Below are 27,477 nucleotides of genomic sequence, written 5' to 3'. Positions count from 1 at the left end.
CAGTGCAGTGGTTTCAAATCAAACCAACCGTGGTCCAAATTGGATAAACCTATTTTTGTTGACTTTTAAATAGAATTTTAAAAGATTTTAATGTATTTTTTTAATATTGAGTAAAAACAAGCAATTTAATAGTCAAAAGTAAAAATTTTATTTAAAAAAGGAAATTTATATAATTAAACGTTTTCCGGTCATGTTATGATATCATTATTATATAATTAAAGTTGAAATAAATAAAATTCAATTATTCTGAGTCTGATAATATTGTACTATTACATTATACGAACTTATGATATTATACTATTAAAATTTAACGTTTATAAGACCACATTTGGTCGACTGATCACCAGTGCTGCGATCAAGTTGCAGTTCTGAATTAAAAGTCCAATTTGGACACGAGTCCTTTCGAACTTCGGAACAAATTTTACAATAAACCATCAAAAGTGATCACAAAACGCTTGATATTTTTAAATTCTACACTTTTTAATTATCTTTAATTACTTTTCCAATTTTAGTAATTATTAAATAATAATTTAGAAAATTTTTTTTTAAATTTTTACACGATGCAAGAAAATATATATTCGCATCTATTAATGAATGTTATGACAGACATTATGATAATATCACGATACTCCGTCTCCTCCCGATGTGTTAAACAAATTATAGAATAATAAAAGACTTAAAAATATGTTCATATATAAAATACATTGTAAAAATTACTGATAAATATTATCACTAGTATAAAATTGATATAAATATTGTAATAAAAATATGTTTAAATTAACATCATCTTTGTAACAAAAATATATTTAATTATTTTCTTAAAATTAACACAACCATTGCAACCAATATGTTTAAATATTCCCCTTAAATTAACGCAACTATTGTAACAAACTGCGGCGAACCGGATTATAATAAATTTCCTGAATGTCAATTCTTTCTATGTTGTATAATAATCATTCAATTATGTACATTAATGATGAAATATACGTTTATATTGATGTTTACAGGAAGCCATATTGTTAAATTTCATTTTTTTAAATTTACCCCATCTTGTCTCGTCCCCTAAATATTACTCGTAGATCGCGCTTGGTAGAATTTCCGAGTTAAAGCCACCCCCCAAAAAAAACATTTTGCTTATAAGTGAGGAATTCCTCTTAACATTTCCTCTAAGAAAGAAAGTCTTATGTGAAGCATATTCCTCTATAAAACGTAATCATTTATGAAAAAGTGAACATATGAATTATGATCAAAAGTAAATTTCTTTATAGGAAATTCTACTATAGTAACTGGAATAACCTCTTGAAATAAGAGTATATGCAAGATATTCGCGGCATGCTTATTTGTTAGAGACCCTGTAGTAAACAGAGATGCGCCAATAGTCACGTGATCGTAATATTTCTTTGATTAGCTGAAGTTTTTCGCACGTAATTTAAACTCGCGTAGCCATAGTGCGACTACTCTCAACATTGACTTTTGTGAAAAAAATTAGTGAGTGATCCTTTTTAATGTTTTTTGAATATTTGTATAAAACACTTAAAATACTCCTATTGAACTTTCATCAGCAAGGACACTTCAAACAAAAATTAAGAATATTTCATTCAATTCAGGAATACAAATTTAAAAAAATGATCAATATAAAGCTGTCATCATGATCATTACTAGAATTTAAAATGAAAAAGAAACTGTTTATTCAGTACTGAAGTTGCAGAAATCCTGAAAATATTTTTATCTATATCTTAAAAATAGAATCAACTGTGTGTTTAATATTGTTAACAAAATTTTATATTACGATTTTCGGACAAATAAATAAAATTTTAATTTAACTTTAAATTTTAATATATAAATAATAAAGTATAGAAATAATATGTAATAAAAAAATATGTATTTATTTCTTTTTTACATTTCTATATTAGTGTTAAATTTATGGTTAGGTAACTCTGAACTCTTCATGCGAAAACGCGTCGAATGAGCCTAATTTCAGTAAAATCAAAAGTAATGGGGGTATTCTTAATATTTGCCATTTATATAGTTTATATTAAAAATATCTAAAGCTAAATATCAAAGAACTAGTGAGAGTGTTCGAGCGGTACTCAAGACGCAAGTTCCTTCGTATTTAAATCACCTTTACTTTAAATGTAACTTTTTATTAGAGATATCACAAGTGAACGATTAGCTCAGTGTTAGCGTATTAGATTACTGTTTTAAAATCTTAGGTTTGAATTCCACCGGCGCCGATGCATTTTTCAAAAATTGTAAAATAATGCGTAATTGTAATTAGTGAAATAGGAATCTTACATACGAAACAGTACATGCAAAACTTTCATACAGATTAAGCTATAAAAATAATAAGATGTGTTAAAAAACTAAGAAAAAAAAATTTTTTTTTTATTGCACGTTATTTGCTAAAAGAGGAAATTTTTTTCTAGTATTAAGAGGATGCTATAGTGACCGAAGAACTTCCTCGACGTCGGCATTGCAGATTATTTTTCGAGGGAGACCAGGCTGTCGCTCTTTGTCCAACGCATAAATCTGTCTTTATTTTTTGATTATTTCGCCATCTGCGAAAAGACTTATCAACTACAGTCACTACTCTGCTTGCCATTGTTTACGTGCGCTAAGCGAAATTTGTACACGTACAGCTGTTTACATGTTAAACTTTTTTGTTGGGCTTTTGACTGGAATGACACACAGTCAGTGTTGTTCGTTAGAGTTTTCTAAAGTGCGGCCTGGTCTCATTTCATACATATGAGCTACAGAACGTTAGTAAATGACAAAAGTTAACCTCGGTTGACAGATCCACGAGCCGAAAATAAATAAATTTTTAACTTTTTGTTCGATTTTCTCGTAAAATTTACTAGCCCGCACTTTGTCTTGGTGCGTACTTTTATTCTGTAAAAGGATTTTATGATCTGTAAAGCCAATTCGAAAATTAATGAACACTGTAATGTGTCGGTAATTCCCGTCACTATAGCATCCTCTTAAGAGGATTTGTCTTAAGTCTAGCCTCTCACGTTTATTTGATATTCCTCTTTTATTCCTATTCCTTCTATTTTAAAGTATCTTCTTAAGGCCGTATATAAGAGACAAACCCTTTAGAATCAAAACAGTACCATTAAAAAGTAAAATATTTTTTTTCTAGAGATTAGACTCTCTAAATCAAATTTAAACCGACGATTGCACGACTCCTTGAAATAGGTGTTAAAGCGTCTCATTACACGCATTTATTCCAGATTCACGAAAGTGCATTCGACTTTGTAACTCACGTCACCCTTTGGTGCGGCCACGAGAAAAGCTTTTGTTGCGTCCTGGCCTGCCTTACCCAACTCCCGGGGTTTTTTTTCAATAAATACTTCTTTCCTAAGACTGGACGTACAGAATTAATTTAAGTTAAAAATATTCTTTTTGGAACACGGCCCGATTTAGCCCACTCTCCCTTATAAAAAATGTTATTCTGCTACTTAGTATTTATTTAAAATAATAGATCAGTTAAAACAAAGTGATAAATTATTCAATAAATAGTTAAATAAGAAATTAATAGTTTGATAAAGGATTAAAAATTTAATACGAGAAAGTAAACCTAATTTTCTGAAGATGAAATAAATATTGTGTTTAAGATTGGACGATCATTTTCTTCTGTTTTTTTCTAACCTACCTATTGGCGCAAACAATGGAGGCACTTGGACAAATCCAACAAGTCGCTAATAAAATTCGGACATCTTCACGCCCAGCTGTATATGCGCTGTATCGGCTTGTATTTGAAGAGGAGGGAAATCGCGCTAGCCGCAAACGACTGCGTGAATTTCGTGGCTTCGATTTTAATGACGCATCTCAAGAATTCAAAACAAAATACAAATATTCTGCTGTCTTTACAATCGGCGACCTGACGTCAATGTGTAATATTCTTGGATTAGATTACACAGGTACCAAAGAAGATCTAAGACAGAAAATAATACGAGCGCTTATGGATATCCAATCATTGGCACCACACGAAGATGACGACGTCGATTCAGGAGAAGAATCTGAGGAGTCAGAGAGAGCAGAAGAGTTGCCGCATAGACTACAAACGAAAATGAGAGCAAGCAGTGACATAGATGCTTCCTCTCATTCGAACAACGATTCGTATCAAATTCCACGGAAACACAGGAGACAAGACAGAACAAAAATTACGTTCAATTTTAAAGATATAGAAGACACCATTCGTCCATTTGACGGGAGCGATGATTGCCCAATCGAAAAGTGGATCGCAAATTTTGAGGAGCTGGCAGCATTATTCAAGTGGGATGCCATACAAAAATTGGTGTTTGTACGTAAGTCTCTTAAAGGCGTTGCTAAAACATTTGTACGTGGGTTGAGCATTACGCAATCCTGGAAACAATTAAAGGAAGCCCTTAAGGAGGAATTCAGTTTGAAAGTGAGCAGCGCTGATATTCACCGAAAGCTTGCTAAAAGAAAAATAAAAAAAGACGAAAATCTGCAAGAATATTACCTATCTATGAGAGAGATAGCGTCGAAAGGTAATATCGACGTCGAGTCGGTCATTCAATACATTATTGATGGCGTTCCGGATAACAGCAACAAGGTCGTGTTGTATGGCGCCAGGAATTATAACGAGTTCAAAGCGCGCCTTCGTACTTACGAGAGGATGCAAGATCGAGGAACCGCCAGCAGCAAAGGGTATCTTAAGAAGGAAACCATGGGTAAACCAACGAAAGACGATGCCAAATCAGAGAAAGACGATGCTAAGAGGACAGCGAAGGACAGATGCTACAATTGCGGCGAGGGTGGACACCGATCGACCACATGTCAATTTAAAGACCGAGGTAAAAAATGTTTCGGTTGTAATGATTTTGGCCACGAAACAAAAAACTGTCCATCTAAAAATTCTAAGAAATCGCAGGTAACAACTAACGTACTTGTACAATCTGTCGATACGAGTCGAATGTTTAAAGAAATTGTAATCGGAGATAACTGTTTGCGTGCTTTAATAGATACAGGTAGCCATCTCTCCTTGATGCGCGAAAACATGTTTACGACAATTAATATATCAAAGCTGTGTAAATCGCATGTACTGTTGACAGATATTGCTCAAGGCCAAGTTAAGACGCTGGGATATTTCCAGACGACGATCATTATAGACAATGTTGATTTTTCTATAACATTTTATGTGGTTCCTTCAGGGGCCTTAACTGTCGATATAATTTTAGGAACAGATTTTATTAATCAAACTGAGATCACTATCAACCAAGATGGCATTAAAATTACGAAACCTAACGCTTTAGTTCTTCTTTCACAGATTGAATTACAACAGAACAATGACGAACTAATTCATACAGATTTGAATATTGATAACGAATCGAGAAAGACGGTAGAATGCATGATGTCGGCGTACAAACCGAATAAGATTAAGACGACAGATATCGAATTAAAAATAACGTTAAAAGAAGAAACACCCATTTATCAGTCTCCACGACGATTGCCGCCGAAAGAGAGAGAAAGCGTTGAAAAACAAGTGAACGATTGGTTGCATGAAGGAATTATAGAACCGTGTTCGTCTGAATATGCAAGCCCTGTAGTAGTTGTTAAAAAGAAGAACGGTTCTCTTCGACTCTGTGTCGATTATAGAAAATTAAATCGAATAATGGTTAGAGACAAATACCCACTTCCGGTGATGGATGAACAAATCGATTTATTAACAGAAGCTAATATATTTAGTACAATTGATCTAGAAAATGCATTTTTACATGTTAACGTAGAAGCATCCAGTAGAAAATATACAGCTTTTGTAACTCATCAGGATCATTAACAATTCCGAAAAGTGTCTTTTGGATTATGTAATTCTCCACCTGTTTTCGAACGATTTATTAATCATATTTTTAGACCTCTAGTTAACGAAAAAATCTTGTTGATTTATCTGGACGACTTGATTGTAATTCCGAACGATGTGGACGAAGGTATTAGACGCTTGCAAAGAGTACTCCAAGTCGCGAGTGATTACGGTTTAAATATTAATAAAAGGAAATGTCAATTACTATAATCAAAAATAGAATATCTAGGATACATTATAGAAGCCGGTGAGATCCGCCCATCTCCTAACAAGATACAAGCTGTCTTAAATTTTCCGAAGCCACGTTCGTTAAAAGATGTACAGAGTTTTCTTGGACTGTCTGGCTATTTTAGAAAATTTATTGAATTTTATGCCATGAAAGCTAGATCTCTAAGTGATATGTTAAAAAAAGGGAACGCATTTCAATTCGCTTTTAAAGAGAAAGAATCATTTGAAAAATTAAAAGCAGATTTAAGTACAGATCCTGTTTTAAAAATTTTTAAACCGAAGTTTGAAACAGAACTGCACACTGACGCATGCAAGGACGGTCTTGGAGCAATCTTATTGCAAAGAGATCATGCCAGTAAAAAATACACCCGGTGTATTATTTGAGTTATAAAACAACTGAGGTAGAGTCCAGATATACGAGCTACGAATTAGAGATTCTCGCAGTAGTAAGAGCCTTAGAAAAATTCCGACATTACCTGTTAGGCATTAAATTTAAGCTTGTTACTGATTGTGCCTCATTTAAACAAACCATGAATAAAGCTAAATTGTCTGCTAAGATAGCAAGTTGGATTTTATTAATTGAAGAATTTGACACTATCGTAGAGCATAGAGTAAATTCAAGAATGAAGCATGTCGATGCGCTCAGTCGTTATCCGGTGATGGCAATTAGTAGTGAGGATAATGTTACAATTCGAATAGCCAGTGCACAAAAGAATGATTCAGAGCTACAGGCCATTATGGAAGTACTGAAAGTTAAATCTTATGATGACTACTTTATACGTAATGACATATTATATAAATTCAAAGACGGTCTTGAATTGCTGGTTGTACCACAAGACATGCAAAATGAAGTCATCCAAATGGCTCACAGCAAAGAACATTTTGCAGTTAAACGTACAAAAGAAGGCGTTAAACAAGAATTTTATATTCCAATGTTAACGAAAAAGATCGAAAATGTAATCGCTACTAACTGTGTTCCTTGTATTTTAAGCAACAAAAAAGCGGGCAAACAAGAGGGATTTCTTAATCCATTAGATAAAGGAGATTTTCCGTTACAAATTTATCATCTTGATCATTTGGGACCGCTAGATTCAACTAACAAAAATTACAAACATTCTTGCCGTAATTGATAGCTTCACCAAGTTTATCTGGTTGTATCCCACAAAGTCTACGACGTCTAAGGAAGTGATTTCGAAGCTACAATTGCAAAGTCAAACCTTTGGAAATCCCACTTGTTTTATTACTGATAGAGGCACTGCGTTCTTTTCCTTAGAATTTCAGGAATATTGTAAAAACGAGGAAATCAAACACTCAATGATTACCACCGGTTTGCCTCGGGCAAATAGACAAATTGAGCGAATTAATAGGACGATTATTCCTGTATTAACTAAACTTGCATTAAACGATCCTATGAAGTGGTATAAATTCGTACGTAAAATTCAACAAACTTTAAATGCTACATTCCAAAGAAGTATTGGCATGGCTCCTTTCGAATTGCTACTAGGCGTAAAAATGAAACAGAAAGATAATCTAGCAATTAAAGATATACTCGATAAAGAATTTCAGTTGTAGTTCGAACAGAGTCATGATCAATTACGTGAGCGAGCAAGAAGTCAAATTGTAAAAGTACAAGAACAAAACCGTAAGACATATAATGTAAGAAGACGCAAACCAATCAAATATAAAATAAATGACCTAGTCGCAATTAAAAGAGTCCAATTGGGGCCTGGCAAAAAACTTTGTGCTAAATATCTTGGTCCTTACAGAATTATAAGCGTAAAGTCAAACAACACTTATGATGTCAAACGCGAATTGCCTGGTGAAGTTCCGATTAAAACTAGTACTTGCGCGGAATATATGAAACCCTGGTCCACAGTATTATAGTCATCTGGGCCAGATGACATTTCAGGACGGCCGAGTGTAGGAGGGTTTAAGCCATATTCGTGTTATTTGTAATACGTGCACATGGAAGAGCGTTGCGCTCTGGGGCGAGCTGCGAGCGGAGACTTGTTAGCGAGTTCGACAAGTGAGAGGCGAGTTTGAATGACAGCGGATCAGCGTGTGTTAAAATATATCGTTACTCATGTAAATCGAAATACGCTTGCTATTCAACCTCACACTTCCTACACTAATATATATAACTAGCGCAAAAATAATGTGTTTTATTTTACACTTACGGATTGCTGACCCATGTTAAACTGGATGTAAACAAATTCAATATTACCGACAGTTTTCCTTGTTTATAAATATCTAACATATTATGTTGAGAAATAAACATCGTGAGAAATATCGTACAGGACATATAGTATATTAATTGTGATACATATAGTATAGTGAATGTGCGTTATTTATTGTACTTTATATGTACAATACATTTGCAATTTCTATAAACAACGATTTGTACAGTTGTCAAAGCGCTTATATTCAAATTAAAAAACGTGATTTTTTAAATTAAAATATTTTAATTTAGATAAAAATTTTTAGGTTCTGCATCGTATAATGGATATTAATAAGATATAATTAAGACAATAAGATATCAATGTGTTATGTCAAACACAACGCAACTTATTTATCTGATGTTTACTGAGGAACTAATTTTAAAATTTTAATTCATGTTTCTAATATAATATCTAATATTCTTCCATTGTACACAGGGCCTTAAATTTGAAATGTAATATAAAAAAATTATTATAATGTTAATTTGTAGTAAAATAGGTATTTTTTGTTTTTAATAAAGTGATTAATTAAAAATTATTGACGGGAGAGAGAGAGAGAGAGAAAGAGAGAGAGAGAAATTATGAATTATGCGCCTTTTATTCTATTCTGTGTTATCAGGAGGCGCGGTCGCGTCTCGCGGTATTTTTTTTTTCTTACTTATTTTCATTATTCTTACTTATTTTCATTATCATCATCATCATCATCATAGCTCATCTCATTTTCATCATCAGCGATCAGCGAGAGAGACCAGCCTCTTTTACGCGAATCAGCGAGTTCAAGCATAACGAGATTATCAGATCTCAGTAACGGCTGAACCGATCAAGTTCTGAGTAGTCTCAATCGATAGCTTGGGGAAAATTGCATAATAAAAGTGTTTTTATTTTTTCTCTCCGTGCCCTACGAGCGGAGATATCGTGACGCAAAGTCCAAATCTCGACCATTTACATTTAAGATACGTCATCATTATTATTATCATCGCCAAGCAAATCTTGTCCAGTACATTTTTTCGACACGAGTAACGAGTGGCGCTCGTTACTACACTATCAGCCCGCATGCAACCATGTGATGCATCACGTGGCCGCGAGTGCTGCGACAATGATTGCCGTGATATCATGGGTTTCCTAACCTGTAACCTGAACTGAATCGGCAATATATCTTGGTTCGCGGGGCAGACGACACTTTCTTTTTGCCGATCGTGGCTAAGAGAATCTTTTCCCGTATACGTTTTCGACACGGAGTGGTGCTCGTTATAGTCGTTTTATGTGATTATGGGTGCGTTCCGTTTCATGCATAACATAACATGCGATTCACGCATAACATAACATATATGCGATGCATCATTTATCCTTGTTGTTTTTCAACTAACTAACGTTAAACGAGGATATATAATCAGTACAAAATTACCTTTTCAAAAAAAGGTAAAAAAATGGCGATATTTATGTGTGCGCGCGCACTTTATTTTTAATTTTTTCCAAAAACACAAGTAGTACTACTTCTGTATTTTAACAGAGAAATTTTTCTATGCTAACCCATGTGGTACTCTCTTTAATTCTATACAAAACCTAAGTGATTCTATTTCTGCATTTTCATTGAAAAACCTTCCTATTCCTAACCCAAATAGTATTTACTCAAGTGGTACTATTTTTGTATTTTATAAATCTAACGTCAAGCAAACGTTTCGACATTTAATAACGGTCTTCCTCAGTACAGATTTACAAGTCTATAAAACAACAAAATAATCGCACGAATTAAGATATGAACTTATCAAAATAAACAACTAAAGATCAAAAATAAAAACAAGTTACCAAACAAATAAAGATTGTGCAAAACCGTGATATACATCTTCTTTCAACGTCTTAACATAATAAACGACCTCACAGATCGTGTGCAAAGACAAGAGCTTCGTAAAAACAACATGAATTGATTGCTAACAAATAAATAAATGAGAAAGTAATATTGAAATGATGACTTTTAAACTTGTAGTAGACAATACAAATTAAATAGTTAAAAGAAATAAACGGATAATAAATAAAATTAAAAGTAAATATGAAATAGAAAAAAGCTCATAACAAGTCATAAGATATAAAATTGTAAAAAAAATTATAAAAAATTATGCAAAATCCAAAAAAGAAAAAGGAAATAATTGAGACAAAAAATTATAGACAAAATTATATACCTCAAGCACCAAAATTCGTGTCACAGCATTGTGAGACAAAATGTTACATCTTGAGAAGAATTGATACAAATAATAAGGACCGAAACGAGATAGCCTCGGTGGCCCGAACGAAAGGAATAGAAAGAGAAGGAATGACAAACCTAAGAAGGGGGAATACGATCGAGGATAGAAAGATACGCATCTGAGAGGAGTTCGGTATCGCTTTGTTTATTTAGTTCATGCAATTGATTTTTGATGTGTAACATCTCGGACATAAATCTTTTAACATAAGATAGCTTTGTCTAAAATTTCCACGTTCTCCCAATCAAATTCGTGGTTTTCTCCAATGCGATGTAACGAGATAACCGAAGGAGAACTGGCCTTTTTAATATCTGCTTTATGTTCGCTGACTCTTGTTTTTAATTGGCGTTTTGTCTATCCCACGTAAGAAAAATCGCAGTCCTTACAATTAATTTTATAGACCATTACGAGAAAGACGCTCTATATGGTCTTTGCCAGTAGTTATAAATTTATTCAATTTAGCAGGGATCGTGAACGCAACACTGCAGTCAAACTTATATGAGAAAGACAAAAATTTCTCTGATACCAACTCAATGTAAAGGATCATAAAGAATTTTCATACACGTTTATCCTCAACGTAGGTGTCATTTTTATAAAAAAAGTGTTTGAGTTTGAAATTTATCATGGAGAAGATAAAATTTAAAGGATAATTATTTTCCAATAAAATATTAGTTATGAAGTTCTTACGATGAAATTGAGAACGTGATAATAAAAGTAATTTTTCAACCATAACAAAAATAACACCTTTTTTATTACACAGGGAATGGTGTGAGAAAAAATTTAAGTATCTTCCCGAGAATGTTGATTTACGGTATTGATCAAAAATAATCTTGTTATTCACCTTTACAAGCATAACATCAAAAAAACAAATTTTCCCCTACGTCTCTCTCTCTCTCTTTCTCTCTCCATAGTAAATTGTAAATGATCGTACATGGAATTAAACATGTCAAGGATGCCCGATAATGAATTAGCCGAGGCTGCTAATATGTCTTCTACATTTCTGCAGTAAAAAGGTAGGTAAAAAGAGAGGAGTTTTAATGCTTTACACATCAAATCCTGCATGACCAAATCCGCTAAAATAGGAGATAACGGTGATTCCATCGGCAGACCAAAGATCTGTTTGTAGCAAATTATTGAATTTAAAAAACGTAGAATCTATTATTAAATTCATTTGAGAAATTCATTGATCGTAATAGTAGTGTTTTTTTGAAATCAAATCCCATCTAGTCGTCACGCTTTCCATCGCTAAGTCTTTCGGAACAGTAAAAAGAGACACGACGTCCATTGACACTAAGACGTAATCTGATTTCAAGGGAAGGCCATTAAGTTTATTAACCAAATGAACCGAAGGAAACTATTTTTAACGAAACTATCTGCTCCTTGTATACTGTTATAAATTATATTATGTAAGAAATAAGCCAGAGAGTGTTAAAAACTATTTATAGAAGAAATTATAATTCTTAAAGAATTATTAGGTTTATGAATCTTTGGCAAACCGTAGGCTCTTGGCAAGAGAGTGCCGCCGAGAGAGAGAGAGAGAGAGAGAGAGAGAGAGAGAGAGAGAGAGAGCCGTCCGTTGTTAATATGCTCCTATATATATATGTTATTCAATAAAACCTTTTTCTTTCCAACCTTTTTCTTTATTTACATAAAGATCCCATAATAGCAATATGCATGATGAGAATATAGTATTTAGAAACAGCATTCATAATATTAAATTGGATCCCTGTTTTATTCATTACTGAATAAATCATCAAATACATTTTTCGTAATTACAGGTGACCTCCGAACCCTCGCCCCCCTCCAACCCCTCTTTCCTAGCCACCAGAAAGAGAGGAAGGGGAGAGGGGGAGGGAAGGGAGAAAGAGAGGGATAGAGAGAGCAGGCAAAACCCCAACTCACAGAAATATGAGTACTCTTCCCGAGGCCATTGCAGGATCACTTTGTAGTGGCCTCCTCTGCTCGTGGATCGCGTGCCATGAGGACGGTTGTCACCTCGCACCCGCCTCCGCGACCCACACTTCGCTTAGACACCTATCTAAACTTGAGAAAAGTTGAAATAAGACATTTTCTTTTGTTGACTTTTTAGTTATTCAATAAGAAATACTATGTTAATGTATTATTTTATTATGTAAAACTTAAGCCAAAGATGCAAATATTAAGAATTTATAGTAAAACTTAAAAGAAAATTAGTTTTGCATTATTTTTTTATCTATAAAGGAAAAGTTGATCCCACTCGGTCTAACATGGAGGATATGATGACAAAAAACTTTCCCTCCTTGTCGTTTAAATTCTAGTTGAGCTTTAAGCCAGTCAAGTCAATGTGGCGATCAATGTAGAGGAGGACGTCTAATTTTCTCCTTTTCTCCTAATCCGAATCTTCTATCTCGATCATTCTTTCTTCACACAGCATAAGCGATCAAAATTTTGCACAAAGTTTTCCAGACCCAATGATGCGTTTAAAAAGCATTAAATAATTAATATAATTTGTCTACTATTGGATGTAAATAAAATGTTTGAATTTTTTAATATTATTTTTAATGTTAAAAAAATTCAGTACAAAATATTATGTTTAACTTTAAACATTTATTAATGTTACATTATAAATCAATAAGAAAAAAAATTATAACAATAACATGTACAAACTTTATTTTTTAGGCGTAAAATGTATAAGTACCTTCTCTTCAGGTCGCAAAAGAACTGAGGCACTGTACTTTATTGTGTCTATTGTTTTTACACTTTTTACCCTCCATTTTCTGAGAATAGCAGTCAATATTATTTTTTGTTCTATTGCTGCAAATTGCTGGCCTATGCAGCTTCTTTGTCCACTGCTGAATGGAATAAAAGCACATTTTGGCCTGTTGTAAGAATTTTCCGGAAGGAAGCGATCTGGATCGAACTTTAACGGATTCGGCCAGATTTCCGGATTCCGATGTAGGAACATTATTGTTATTGCTACAGTCATTCCTTTTGGAATGACATTATTTCCTAAAATAAAAGAGATCAACTATTATGAATTGCATTAATTTTAATACATTGATTACATAGGCATACAAAAAAGTGTCATATCCGAGAGATTACACCTATGTATCTCTATGTATTTTAACGTCCAGAAACCGAATATGACCTTGGAATTGCTCCATCAGATCAAGATTTTTTTTACATTCAAAAAATTGTCAAATATTCCTTAACCCGTAATGGTCACATGGGATCCAAAGACCCCCCGCGTCCTTCTTCTAACTTTAAAGATAGACAGACCATTCAAAATCGAACAACCTTCTATGAAACTAATTTTTATCTGAAAGTATACTCTCTTGAGAATATACTCCTAAATTTTTGTTGAATTATCTAAAAAATTAAAAATTTTATGAATATTTTTGTAAAAAAGTCAAATTTTGCAGTTTCTTCTATTTGAATTTTTTTCACTATGTTAAATTCTAATTAAAGAAAAATTATTAGATGATAAAGAATAGACCTCAAGGTATGTTCAGTAAAATTTTTGCGAGAAAATATCAAAAAGCTGGCACATGACGACTGATTTTGTGCAGGGCGGTCCAATGGACCCCATGTGACCATTATGTTATTATTTGGAAGTGTGACCGGGTTAAAATTACATTATTCAGCCAGGTAAAAAAATTCCTGCTCTGATGTTGCAATTCTGACGTTATATTTGGTTTCATATATGGCTGTGCATAGCTACACACAAAAAATGTGTCATGTCCAAAAGATTAAACCTATGTATTTCTATGCATTTTGAGGCTCTGAAACCAAATATGACCTCAAAATTGCTTCATTAAATCAAGATTTTTTTTACACTTAAAAATTGCTAAACGTTCGTTAAAATTACACATTATTCGACCCGGTAAAAAAAATCTTGACCTGATGGAACAATTCTGAAGTCGAATTTGGTTTCAAGACGTCAAAATACATAGGGATACATAAATGTAGTGTCTCGGACATGACACTTATTTTTTTGTGTGCCTGTAATGTTATCTTAGTCGATATAAATATTTTTGTGATCTGAAAATTGAGCTTTTGTGTGAGATTATAATGTTAACTATCTTTAGTATAATTAAAGTTTAATTATTTGTCTAGAAACTTATTTATCTTTAGAGAAATTGCTTTTGTTTAGTTCTTCATAAAGAATAAAAACATTATTCATTAAGTTCTTTAAGTTTTTAAGCATTAAATCTAAAAAAAAGAACCATTATTTAACTGCTTTACAAATGAATTTACAAAACGAATTCCATAAAATTTTTTTCTAATTGTGAAATGAAATTATGTCTTACCTAATTTTACATCTTCTACTAGTTTTCTCGTAATTACCGGGACGCTTGGTAGTATTCGGTGTGATTCTTTTATAACTCTATTTAGATATTCTAATTGTGATAATTGCTCTTGGCTAGCTGGTGTCACTGAATCTCCGAAAACTGTTTCCAGTTCTTTGTGAACTTCTTCCTGATGCTCAAGGTTATTGCCCAAGAGAAACAGTGTCCAAATTAGAGCAAGGGCATTTGTGTCGTGTCCCTATTATCATTTTCATATTATTTTACACGTACTTGTATAAATACATTATCGAGTCTTATTCTAATAAGAAAAAAGTTTATATAAAATAATTGACAAATTTAATTTTAATTCTGAACATCTCACCGCAAACATAAACGTGTCAACTTGCGCTTTCAACTCATCATCGGTCAAGGGAGAGTCGTTTTTCGCATTCTCATCTAATAATACATCTAGGAACGCTTTCCTTTTCTGCTTACCTAATACAACAAATTTTATTAAGTAAGAATAAGAAAGAAGGAACATGTAAAATGTATGTTGTATAATTATAATTTACAACAGTACCTATGTTAAATTCATCGTCATCATTTTCAAATTTGGTATAGCTGTTTTGAGATTGCCTTTCTGCTTGTTTCCTATATATCACCTAGAATTTATCACGTTTATTATACTAGAAAAAAACAGACGCGTGCTACAAAGCTTCTAATATTACATAATTTCATACAAATTACAAACTGAATATTACACTATTAACTCTTAATACACATAGTCAAAATACGCGATCCCCACGATGACAGCCTTTCATGAAAGAGCTAAATGAGAACTAATTATTAAAAAAATGATGAAGTGTGTAAATATTTTAAACAAAACAATGTAAAAAATTTAATAAAACTTTGACGCTGCAATATTTTATATTTCTTTTTTCTTTACCTGTTTCGTAAATTCATGCAATGTCTTAAGTATTGATTTATACTGCTTTCCTTTAGGTGATAAATAGAACAACCAGTTAATCCAATACCACGGTTGAAAAAATCGTGTCATTGTTAATTCGGATATTCTGAAAGTATCAAGGTACGATTTAATTTACTAAGCTGTATATGTAATTTTTATATCGTTATGTCCCTAGCCGAGTCGTCCCTGCGAGGCGAGTTTGAGCTGCGGTGTGAATAAGGCCGCGAAGCGTTCTCCCGGACAACGGGCTTGTTTATTAAAACAAGTTGTCAGCTGATTTTGTGTGCAGCCGTTTTGTCTGATGGACGTATTGGTCTCATGGCTATTTAAGAAGTTAAGTTCATTTCGGGAGTGTAAGTGTGAGTGAACGAGAACTTCGGCTTGTAACAATATATATATTAGGGTCAATCAATATATAAGTCGCAAAACTGAATAGAGACAATAATAATCAAAGTAACTTTCTGATATTTATTTCACTTTTCAACATATTCACCCTGTACATTCAGACACTTATCCCATCTTTTTACAAGTCCTTGAATGCCGGCGGCAAAGAACATTTTTGGTTGCTCTATTGCGGCCAACGTGTAACCTCTTGGATTACGGCATCATCAATTTCAAAATGACGGCCACCCAAATACTTTTTTAGGGGCCCAAACAGATGAAAATCACTAAGGATTTTTATATGTTTGGGCCCCTAAAATAGCATTTAGGTGGCCGTCATTTTGAAACTAATCCAAGATGCCGTAATCCAAGAGGCTGCGACAGCAACCAAAAGACTTCTTTGCCACCAGCTTTCAAGGACTTGTAAAGAGAAAAGATAAGTGTCTGAATGTACAGGGTAAATACATCAAAAAGTAAATATCAGGACGATGTAAATATCAAGTTGACGATAGTGATTTGTATAAAGTGATGCGTTAGTATTTTTCAATCAAGAGAATGATTGCAGTGTATGTGACAAATGATGTGATTTAAGAAGAAAAGAGGAAAATCTTGAGTTAATGGATATTCTGTCTTTGTGAAGATAAGGCTGATTGCTGTGCAGGATGATGAAGTAAGTATAAACGTTCAAATTTCATCGAACTCGTCTCTCTCTTTTCCTCTTTCACTCTGCATTTTTATTTTTCAATCACGTATTTTAAATACGCTATTTTTGACTTAGAAGAAATATTTTTTTACTTGTACAAAATTATTAAAAGGAAGACGACAAATAATTAAATATCGTTTTTAATTCTAGCATTATTTTAGTGTCAGTGCATGATTGTTAAACAAATAAGAAAAAAATGAGAATGAGAATGGGATAGAGGTTTTGAAAGAGCAGGAGTGAGAGGGGGGAGGGAGAGATGAAAAATAGTGTTCGAGCTGTCAGCTGATCATTACGATCACCTCACGTAATCGCCCATATCGAACGGTGAATTGTACCGGCCCTGTCTCACCGCTATACGCGCCCGGTTATTGGATAACTATTTCTTTTTATAATTTAAAATCTGTTATCAAAAACATGATCTGTCATTTGTTATCGTGAACTGTATTAATCTTAATTATAAATGTATAATTTTTAAAATTCTTATTATTTATATTTAATTATATGTAAATATAAAATGAAATAAATAGCGCGCGCGTAGCGCGCGCTTGTGTTGTTTTAGTTATAAAATAAAACGTATAAACCAATGTGCGGCCGCGCTATCGCGCCTAGTTTGTAGGCAAGAACACGCGGCTGGACAGATGACGCGTCGTCGTTTGAATTTGCACGACGCGATGATCTGAATTCGTCGCAGCGCGTGTACACCCATGGAATTTGATTCTGTCCATGGGGAAATTTTTTAAACTGAGAAGTCACCACTTTCTACGTACTCGCAGTTTATGTAACGAGTAGAGCTTATTGGTCGTTACTTTAATCATAAACTATAAGTATGTAGAAAGATAGCGACTTCTTAGTTTGGAAAATTTCCCCATGGATAGAATCAAATTCCATGGATGTACAGTCGTAAGCTAAAAGGTTGCAACACATTTTCTTCGATGATTTTTGGAATGTAGACTTGCTCATCAAACGGCGAACGTAATTGGTTCTTACCTGTGGATCCAACCAATTACGTTTGCCGATTGATGGCAATGAAGAAAATATGTTGCAACCTTTTAGCTTACGACTGTACATCGTTTGCAAAAATCAATTATGTTATTTATCAAATGTATAAGAAGACGCTTTAGCTAAAATTACACATTTGTTTTTGCAGTGTATGTACACGCGGTACGGCGAATTTAGACCGTTACGCCATGCAAATTCAAATAACGACGCGTCATCTGTCCCGTCGCACGTTCTTACCTACGAACTAGGCGCGATGGCGCGGCGTCACCACACATTGGCTCATACGTTTTATTTTATAATTCTATAATTATAGCAAATATTGCAAAATGGTATATAAGACTTTATTGTCCCTTTTCATCTCCTTTATGTTGTCAAAGCAGTAAGTTCTCTAGTTTCCAGACACCCTGTGTGTATGTATATACAGGGTGTCCCAGACCAATGTATAAAGATTACTACGATGAGGTAGAAGAGATCGAGATAAATCAAAAAGTCTAATAGCAGTTTGCGGTATTTGCAATAATTGTCGTGTAATAAAATATTAAAGTCAGCCAAATAAGAGCGCGCGAAAAGGCAAACGGTTGGTCGCCTGAGCCGTAAGACCGCCCGGTTCGACGCGGTGCGGTGCCAAGCTACCCATTTCCTCGCCGCGCGCCACTTACCGTCGCCTACAATCGGGCCACAGTGGGCGGTCCTACGGCTCTGACGAGTGACCGCTTGTCTCTCCGCGCGCTCTTATTCGGCTCACCTTAATGTTTTATTACACAAAAATTATTGCAAATATCGCAAAATGGTATTAGACTTTTTCATTTATCTCGATCCCTTCTACCTCATCGTGATAATCTTTATACATTGGTCTAGGACACCTTGTGTGTGGATGTGTGTGTGTGTGTGTGTGTGTGTGTGTGTGTGTGTGTGTGTGTGTGTGTGTGTGGTGTGTACACAAGTATACAGGGTGTCAGGTAACTACCGCCCGTGGTTTCGTGGATTGATAGATCAAGTAAAACTGAGCAGAAAAGTCCTTTACCATTTATTAATATTTGCCATAGTTAACGAAAAAAAAATTAATAAAGTCTGCGAATAAGCGCGTATCACCGCGCGCAAGGCGCCCGCCGGTCGCCAAAACGTACGCAGCCGCGAGCTGCAAAGCAGTAGCTGCTTTTTCCTCCTCATCGCGCCGCGCCAACAGCCGCGGTTGCCTACGGTTTGGCGACCGGCGGACGGTCCTTGCGCGCGGTCATACGCGCTTATTCGCAGAATTTATTAATTTTTTTTTCGTTAACTATGGCAAATATTAATAAATGGTACAGGACTTTTCTGCTCAGTTTTACTTGATCTATCAACCCACGAAACAACGGGCGGTAGTTACCTGACACCCTGTATATATGTATATACAAGGTGTCAGAAAATTAAAACTTATTCTCTCGTGGCTTGATAGAGAAAATCATATTGAGAGAAAAAGTCCTTTATCATTTTTCATTATTCGCAATACTTATCAAAATAAAAATTAGTAAAGTCGTCAAATGAGCGCGTATTTTCCCTACCCACCGCACGTGGAGACCGCCCGTCCGTCGCCAAACCATCGGCAGCCGCGGCAGGCGGCACGGTGAGGCGAGTAAGACTAGAGACCCTCTAATAAGAGTCTGGCCATCACAAGTATTTCGATATACTTCGATTTGAGGAGTTCTGATTGGTCCGCCATTTTTTCTCTAATGACGTGAATATCATATGATATCATCTAGTTTCAGTCTGTATCGTATGCATCAGCTTTTTTTGTCCGTATGTACATACAATGCGTATGTAGAATAATTAAAAGGAAAGCAATAAGAACAAAATTCTTGCAAATTGAATTCTCTCGAAGATTTTTATATTGAGATTATTAGGTAAGTATCTTTAATTTTATACTATCATAAAATATAATCAGCATACATCATTCAGCATAAAATAATATAACCTTACTTTTAAGATATAGATTAAATTTACTATGTAATCAAATCTTCATTAATTATAAATTCAATATGCATTACATTTAATAGTTTATTAATAATAAATGATATTTTAAGAGATAAACTGTACAAAGAATACAATTAAAAAGAGCAGACCATCGACTAGGTGTCGAGTCAAGACAGAAAATTAAATACATTTGTATATTATACGCTTGCGCTGAAGCTACCCCCTTTTAGATTAGAGAAAAAATGGCGGACCAATCAAAACGCTCTAAAATCGGATCTTTGTTGGCCAGACTCTTATTAGAGGGTCTCGAAGTAAGACAGCTATCGCTGCTTCTCCCTTCTCACCGCGCCGCCTGCCGGCTGCCTATGGTTTGGCGACGGACGGGCGGTTTCCGGGTGCGGTGGGTGGGGAAAATACGCAATTATTTGACGAACTTTACTAATTTTTATTTCGGCAACTATTGCGAATAATGATAAATGGTAAAAGACTTTTCTTCTCAGTTTGACTTGCTCTATCAACCCACAAAACCATAAATTTTTCTGATACCCTGTATATATACAATATAATATATAATTTAAACTTATTTTTTCATAATATTAAGCGGTAAAATGATAGTTATTTTATTAATTAAATATAAAATTAAATATAAAAGTATAGAATTAATAGAACTAACTGATGTACTGCTGTTGTATATTCGGTTACTATATTTGGTTCTTGAGCACGTAAATCCACACCCATTGCCGTTTCTGCAACATAATTGATACTTTTGATATCTTTGTTATATATTTTATAACGCTAGGTTTAAACTAAATTTTTATTATTGTTAAATATAACAATATTGCAACATCCTTTTTTGAATAAAATAAAAAATCTTGCAAAATAAGAATTTGATCGTGAGAATACATTTTCTATTGACATTTATTACTGAATCACAATATTTTATCATAAAACTCATAATATTATTATATGTTACCACTTTGATAATATAAGATTATTTGCTATTCTAAAAAGGTAATTTACGCTAACAAAATTAATACCTCAGAATTTAAATATATATTAAATAAATTTTCTACGCTCCTATTGTATACATATTTAATAAATTTAAGGCCAATAAATGAGCATTACCGGTTGTCACTTATATAATATTTATTCCGTTACAAAGTCAGTGGGACGTTTCGGACTTACTTGTCTTTCTTCAGCCGTGTACGAGTTATTTACATGATTTCAGATTGAGACAAATTAGATTCCTCCGTATTGAGTGTATGTCCGGATGTTGCAATCTGTCCGACATTTTTACCATGTTGACATGATGTAGATGTTCCGTAACGCTAATTCATTGGTGAGACGACGTTTCGTAAATACGTGTCTCTGTGTGCAAATTTTAGTGTCAACAGGTGCCATAATTTGGACAGATCAACATAGTGCGGCAGTTTGAGGATAAATAATAATACTATGGGGGAAGCAACGAACGAAGAACGGAGCGATCTGAGTTTCAGATTTAACATCGAGCAAAACGGACACGCTCCGTTCTTCGTTTGTTGCTTCCCCCATAGTATTATTATTGTTGATCTACCCAAATTATGACACCTGTTGACACTAAAATTCGCATAGAGACACGCATTTACAAAACGTCATCTCACCAATGAATTAGCGTTACGGAACATCCACATCATGTCAACATGGTAAAAATGACGGACAGATTGTAACATCCGGACATACACTCAATACGGAGAAATCTAATTTGTCTCGATCCGAAATCATGTAAATAACTCGTACACGGCTGAAGAAGAACAAGTAAGTCCGAAACGTCCCACTGACTTTGTAACGGAATAAATATTTTATAAGTGACAATCGTTATTGCTCGTTTATCGGCCTTAAATTTATTAAATTAAATATTTATGTTCATTTCTTTTTTTTTCACCGAAGTATGGCCATTCTCTTAATTTCAACTTGTTTCATATATCTTATTCACTTTTTTTAAAATAATTAATAACATAATTGTGGTATACATATATAACGTGATGCATTAACAAGTGTTTTTTTTTTGTGAAAAATATTGTAATCTTATATTATATATTGTAAATTGAAAAAAAATGATATATTACCGCAGATAATATCAAGAGTACAATTGAACATGAAGGGGCAAATATCAATAGCTTCTCCTGGATTTTCCTCTATTTTCCTTTCGAGACGCGTTATTAAGATTTCAGCTTTTTCACTTTGTATAATAGCATATTGATTTAACATCTGCTTATAAAATAATGACCCGATGAGTTTTCTGTCGTGGGACCATTGTTCACCTAAAATATTATTAAAATGTGATATATTAATATTATAAAAACATTGCAAAGATAAAAAAGTGCAACAAAATTAAAAATACAAATAAGAAAAGAATAAAAAGCCAACAAAACAAGCAAAAAGAGATATACAGGGTGTTTCTTAAAAAGCGCCCACTAATTATATAGCGTTATTCCTTGCTAATGCTTAATAAAGCAGTAATTAGTAAGTAAAGCTAATCCAACCAGCGCCGATTTTTAAAAAGACATACGTCTGTGAACCGCGCGCCTGGAAGCGCTCACCCGGCTCGCCGCTCCCTAGTTGCCTGTGCAACTTCGCACTGCTGATACCGTACATACAATAATCTTATGCGTCGTAACGATGCAAAAAATATTATTTTACAATGAAAATTATATTTACAGAAAATTTCGACAAGAGATAGAACTCTCATTCGCAGAAAAGAACAGAAATTTCTACAGAAAATGTAGAAATATTAAAGAAATCATATAACAAACAATACAAACTTTCTCATTATTAACATATAAAGATTTGGAAAAGCAAAAAAATAAATTCTGTATTATGTTAAAATGTTCCTTAAATAATCTATGTTTTCAGAAATCTTTGCATTAGCACTTAAATCTTAGAAACGCACCATTTAATGAATACTTTTATGCGTAGTTTTGTCCAGTCAGTCTAAAATAATAAAATTTTTTTTAAGAATTTGTTATAATAATTTTGTATCCAAATAAGCTTGAAATAGAAGAATGTAAAATGTTCAAAAATAGAGAAAGATTTCTTTCTTTATGAAAACATTTATTCTTATTCTTAATATTGAATTTTATGGTGAATTGTTTTATTTTTTAATAACGTAAATGAAACTTTCTCTAATGTGAAGCTCTTATTGAAATAATTATCTAAAGTGAGTTACTATCCTTATTGATGAATTCTAATTGTATCTTATAACATAATTTAATATTTAAACATAATTTTATACTTAACATAATTTTATACTTTCTCACATTAAAGAAAGTATCTTTTATGTTATTAAAAAATAAAATTATTCACCATAAAATTCTGTTGTAAAATATAAGAATAAGAGATAAATATTTTCATAAAAAAAAAAAAAAATCTTTCTTTATTTTTTAACATTTTACATTCTTCTATTTTATGCTTTGGATTATTATTATTAAAATTATTATAACAAATTCTTTTTTATCTAAAATGTATTTTTCTATTAGGAATTATACTATAGTTTTAAAGGCTTGGGAAAAAATCCGTTTTATTTTTTCAATATTACCGGAAATTTTTTCAGTTTTTTCTCTGGAGTAAAAAAATTTATAAGAAAAATTCAAAAAGTGTTATACTATGGCGATACCTCATCATTATCAAAGTTACCTGTTTTATGATATAATTTCTTAACTTTAACTCGCCACACTTCCCGTGTGGAAATTCTGTCTAGGCTGTAAACTGGTCCAGGTTAGCTTTCCTTACTTTGTTTGAGGCCCAAGTTAAGTTATCTATCTTGGCCCAACTTTGGATTGTCACGTTTTTTTTTTTTTCAGGGCTTGTATTAATTTTCAAACTTGGGTCAATACAAAAATTTAAGTCTGAGCTCGTTTTTCTTTTAGTTTTAAAAACAAAAAAGAGATTTTTAAATTTTTATTAACGGATCTTACTATCTTTATAGCTTATATCTGTATTACTATCTTATTACTGTTTCGCATATAAAATTTTATTTCATTAATTACAATTGCGTATTATTTTACAATTTTTAAAAACGCGTTGCCTGGATTTGAACCCAAGATCTGTGGAACCATAATCTAACACGCTGACACTGAGCTAATCGTACATTTGTAATATCGTTAATAAAAAGTTAAATTTGAACTAAAGCTGATTTGAACAGGAAAAAACTTGCGTGTTGAGTATTGCGCAAACATTAGCCCTTTGATTGTTTAGCTTTAGATATTTTAAAAATGAATTATATAAACTATATAAATAATTAAAATCCGTTCTTGCCCATGCCCAAACCAGTAAAGATAGTCAAAAAGTAACAATTGAAAATAGTGTTAGAGTATAAAAAAACATTATTAACGTAAAAAACACGTTGCAAAAACTTATTTTGCAACTAATTGTTATAAACAAATTATTAAAGATTGACTGTAGAGAAAAACTGATTGCGCCAATCAATTTTATTGGAAAAATTACTAAAAAAAACAAATATGATGCTTCTTAATTGTTATAGTTGTTATAATTGTTATAAACAAATGAATTGCAAAATTGATTTTTGCCACGTGCTTTTTATATCAATAATGTTTTTCTACATTCCGGACTTATTTCAAATTGTTATTTTTTAACCATCTTTGTTGATCTGATCGTGAGTTTTAATGCGATAAAACAAAAAGTAATTTTTTTCTATAAAAAAATAATTTTTTTAGATTTACAAAACGATTTAGTTAAATTTTGCTTATTTTTACAAGAAAGAAATTTTTATTTAAACAAATTTTTTAAGTATAATTATTTTAGAATAAAATCCAAACTGAGTATTTTACGGACTACAACTGGGCAAGCCTACGAGTAAATATGACTGTCTTGGTAAAAGAATCTAAACCAAACTGGGGCTTATACGGGCTGTAACTGGGCAAACCTAAGTACGACTGCCTTGGGAGAAAAATCTAAACCAAACTGGGTCCTATACGGGTTGTAACTAGGCAAGCCTAAGTTATACTATCTTAACTGGGTTCTAAATGGCCTTGAGTTTGGCAAACTTTATTTTGGATTTCTCAGTAATGCCCATACGGGGCCAGTACTAACTTATGGAACGTCCGGATAAATTTCCACAAGGGTTATGTTCAAGTCCATAGTTTGCCATATACTTCTATTCGTGAGACAACTCGATTTTTTGTCTTGTCACTTTCAGTCTAATTAATATTTTAAAACTTGTATTGCAAAAATTAAAAAATACATAAATTAAATTTTTATAAAATAATAGCAGGTCTAGAAGATGATTTGAAATAATTAAATTTATAACAATTGTTGTAGCCTACGTTTCCCTTATTTTAATCTATACAACATGTTAAAGGGGAACGTCGAAATCGGAGGGAGTCACTTCCGTAGCGCACGAACGCGCGGACGGGTGCGCGTACCGTGCGTATAGAGAGGTTTCTAATTATTTTTAGAAAATGGGAATGTTGTATCGTAACTTTATCATATACCGTTGAATTCGTAATAAAATAAGCTTTATTTTGCTTATAAAAAAAATAAAAATTTTGAAAAAAATAAGTAAGTGGTGGGGGAAAGTAATAAAAAAATTTTAAAAAAAATTTTTTTTTCTTTTGTTATAAATTACTCTTTGAGCCATTCAACTTTCATTCAAAACATTTTTTTCTATCTCTTATAATTTCGACGGTATACACTTCGAAAGAAAAAAACCGATTTTCTTCAAAGGGGTGTTTCAACCTCTTAAAGTGCGTATGGGCACGTATAAAAAAATACGTGTCTCTTATTTTTATCTGTACTACAACATATTAAAAGCTCGTTTTAACCTGAGGCGGACACTTCCCTGCGTTTCCTTGTAAGTTAAAAACTTTGAAAAATTATGTGTCAAGAATAAATAATTAAAGTTAAAAGTTAAAATTAATTAAGTTAAAAGTTATTAACTTTTTAACTAATTACCCAAACCTGACTCTGTGCTATATGACGTATTATATTTTTAGTAAGTAGTAGAATTTTACAAAGATAAAATTCATGAAAAATTTTTCCTCTATGAAATGTCTTCTTATTATTTAATGTAAGCAATTGTAAAAGTGTTACGAGCCGAGCCGTCCCTGCGAGGCGAGTTCGAGCTGCGGTGTTAATAAGGCCGTAAAGCGTATTCCTTGACAACGGCCTTGTTTATTAAAAAAAAGGAGCTGTCTGTGATTTTGGAGTTTGGTGTGTGATGATATGGTCGTGTTTGGTAGTTAACAATAAAAGTGATTTTGTGTTTGATAAAGAAGTCTAGTTCTTTTCCGGAGTGAGAACGCGAGTGAACAAGTACCCCTTTTGCTCGTAACATTTTGGGGGTTCGTCCGGGATCTGACCGGACGGACAGAGAGAAACGACATACAATGCCTCTTACAAATACCCCACGCCGAAGGATCTGCACACGTTCCTCAGGAGACGCCGGGCATGCAATGTTAACAACGGAAATTGAGCGGACTCCTGAAAGTGTTGAAAATGAAACGTCGAGCGCGGAGACGCTTCTTCGGACGGCGATGGAGGAGCTTAAACAGATGCGCGAAGAGCGCGCGCTACAGATACGGCAGCAGGAGGATCTTGTGACGCTTCTGCGACAACGAGAAATGGAACTCCGGCATCTTCAGAAAAACCAGCTAAGTCTTTCTTGTAATAGTGTCGCTAATAAAACCAGAGATGCACGCGATCAGAACATTTTGCCTCTTGAGAGAGAAACTGTTATCACGGGAGAGGAGGAAACCTCTCGAATTTTGTTAAACAACGAGTCGGGTCTTAAATTAAAACCAGATACTTTTGACGGAAGTACTCCGTTACGTGAATTCTTTTCGCAGTTTAACTTAATTGCTCGGGCGAGTCGTTGGAATGAGGAGACGAAAATTGCCGTGCTCGTTTCGTGTTCAAGAGAAAAAACTCGCGCGGTATTAGAAAATGTTCAAGATTTGTATAATTTTAAATTCGCGGAATTAAAATCGAAATTAGAATTGCGATTTGGGGAAATTCATTCTCTACAAAGTTACTGTGAATTTACGAATAGGAAACAAAAGTTTGGGGAAAATTTTGCTGCTTTTGGGGCAGAAATTAAGAGATTGTCTCAATTTGCGTATCCCGAATGTCCACATTCCGTTCGGGACAAAATTGCTTGTGCACAATTTGTTTCTGCGATATCGGAAGGTTTCATAAGGAGAACTCTTCAGTTAGAGGGAATATCATCCTTAAAAGTAGCGATCGAAAGAGCCAAGACAGTAAAATCTATTCAGGAAAGTTACTTTGAACAGAAAAAGAGAAGTAATTTTAATTTTTATGAAAGAAAAGAGAATTATTTCAGTTTAAGGAAAGGAGAGAGTGATGTTGAAAAGAAGAGAAACAGGGTAAAGATGGAAATAAAAGTAAATTCATAAAACAAAATGGAAATGGAAAAAGATACAAAAATAAAAATCGAATGGAATGTTGGCTTTGCGGGAAAGAGGGACATTTACGTTTTGAATGTGCCGGGAAATTGGGAAACGGGGTATAGTCGAACTTGACGGAGTGAGTTTGACTAAGGGAAGAAAAGCCCCGAGGGTTATGGGAAAGAGAATTAAACATTCCTATAGATTAAACAGAATTAAATGTAATTTAAATGAGTTTTGCTATTCTGGAGAAATAATAAATATTGTGTCTTTAAAATAGATACGGGCTCTGATGTGTCAATTT

At 33.4% G+C, this 27,477-nt stretch overlaps 2 protein-coding genes across 3 annotated transcripts in view; one reads left to right on the top strand and one right to left on the bottom strand.

The window, feature by feature from the left end:
- The first annotated feature begins 3,667 nt into the window (after positions 1 to 3,667).
- LOC105204179 lies at positions 3,668 to 5,803 on the top strand. Its single transcript, XM_011173238.1, has one exon. It carries the CDS (start codon positions 3,668 to 3,670, stop codon positions 5,801 to 5,803), a length of 2,136 nt encoding a protein of 711 aa, XP_011171540.1.
- A 7,344-nt stretch (positions 5,804 to 13,147) lies between these two features.
- Positions 13,148 to 27,477, bottom strand: part of LOC120356785 (cytochrome P450 4C1-like) — a 66,959-nt gene continuing 52,629 nt past the window's right edge. For both annotated transcript variants that reach the window (XM_039451725.1, XM_039451724.1), the window contains 7 exons: positions 21,879 to 22,073; positions 20,447 to 20,519; positions 15,720 to 15,846; positions 15,354 to 15,435; positions 15,156 to 15,268; positions 14,795 to 15,032; positions 13,148 to 13,493 (listed from right to left, as the gene is read on the bottom strand). In XM_039451725.1, coding sequence (XP_039307659.1) covers positions 13,153 to 13,493; positions 14,795 to 15,032; positions 15,156 to 15,268; positions 15,354 to 15,435; positions 15,720 to 15,846; positions 20,447 to 20,519; positions 21,879 to 22,073 — 1,169 coding nt within the window. In that variant the 3' untranslated portion in view covers positions 13,148 to 13,152. The remainder of the gene's footprint in view (positions 13,494 to 14,794; positions 15,033 to 15,155; positions 15,269 to 15,353; positions 15,436 to 15,719; positions 15,847 to 20,446; positions 20,520 to 21,878; positions 22,074 to 27,477) is intronic.

This window comes from Solenopsis invicta, chromosome 7 (assembly GCF_016802725.1).
Source record: "Solenopsis invicta isolate M01_SB chromosome 7, UNIL_Sinv_3.0, whole genome shotgun sequence".
In the NCBI taxonomy this organism is placed as follows: domain Eukaryota; kingdom Metazoa; phylum Arthropoda; class Insecta; order Hymenoptera; family Formicidae; genus Solenopsis; species Solenopsis invicta.
This window is presented reverse-complemented; position numbering and strand designations above follow the sequence as displayed.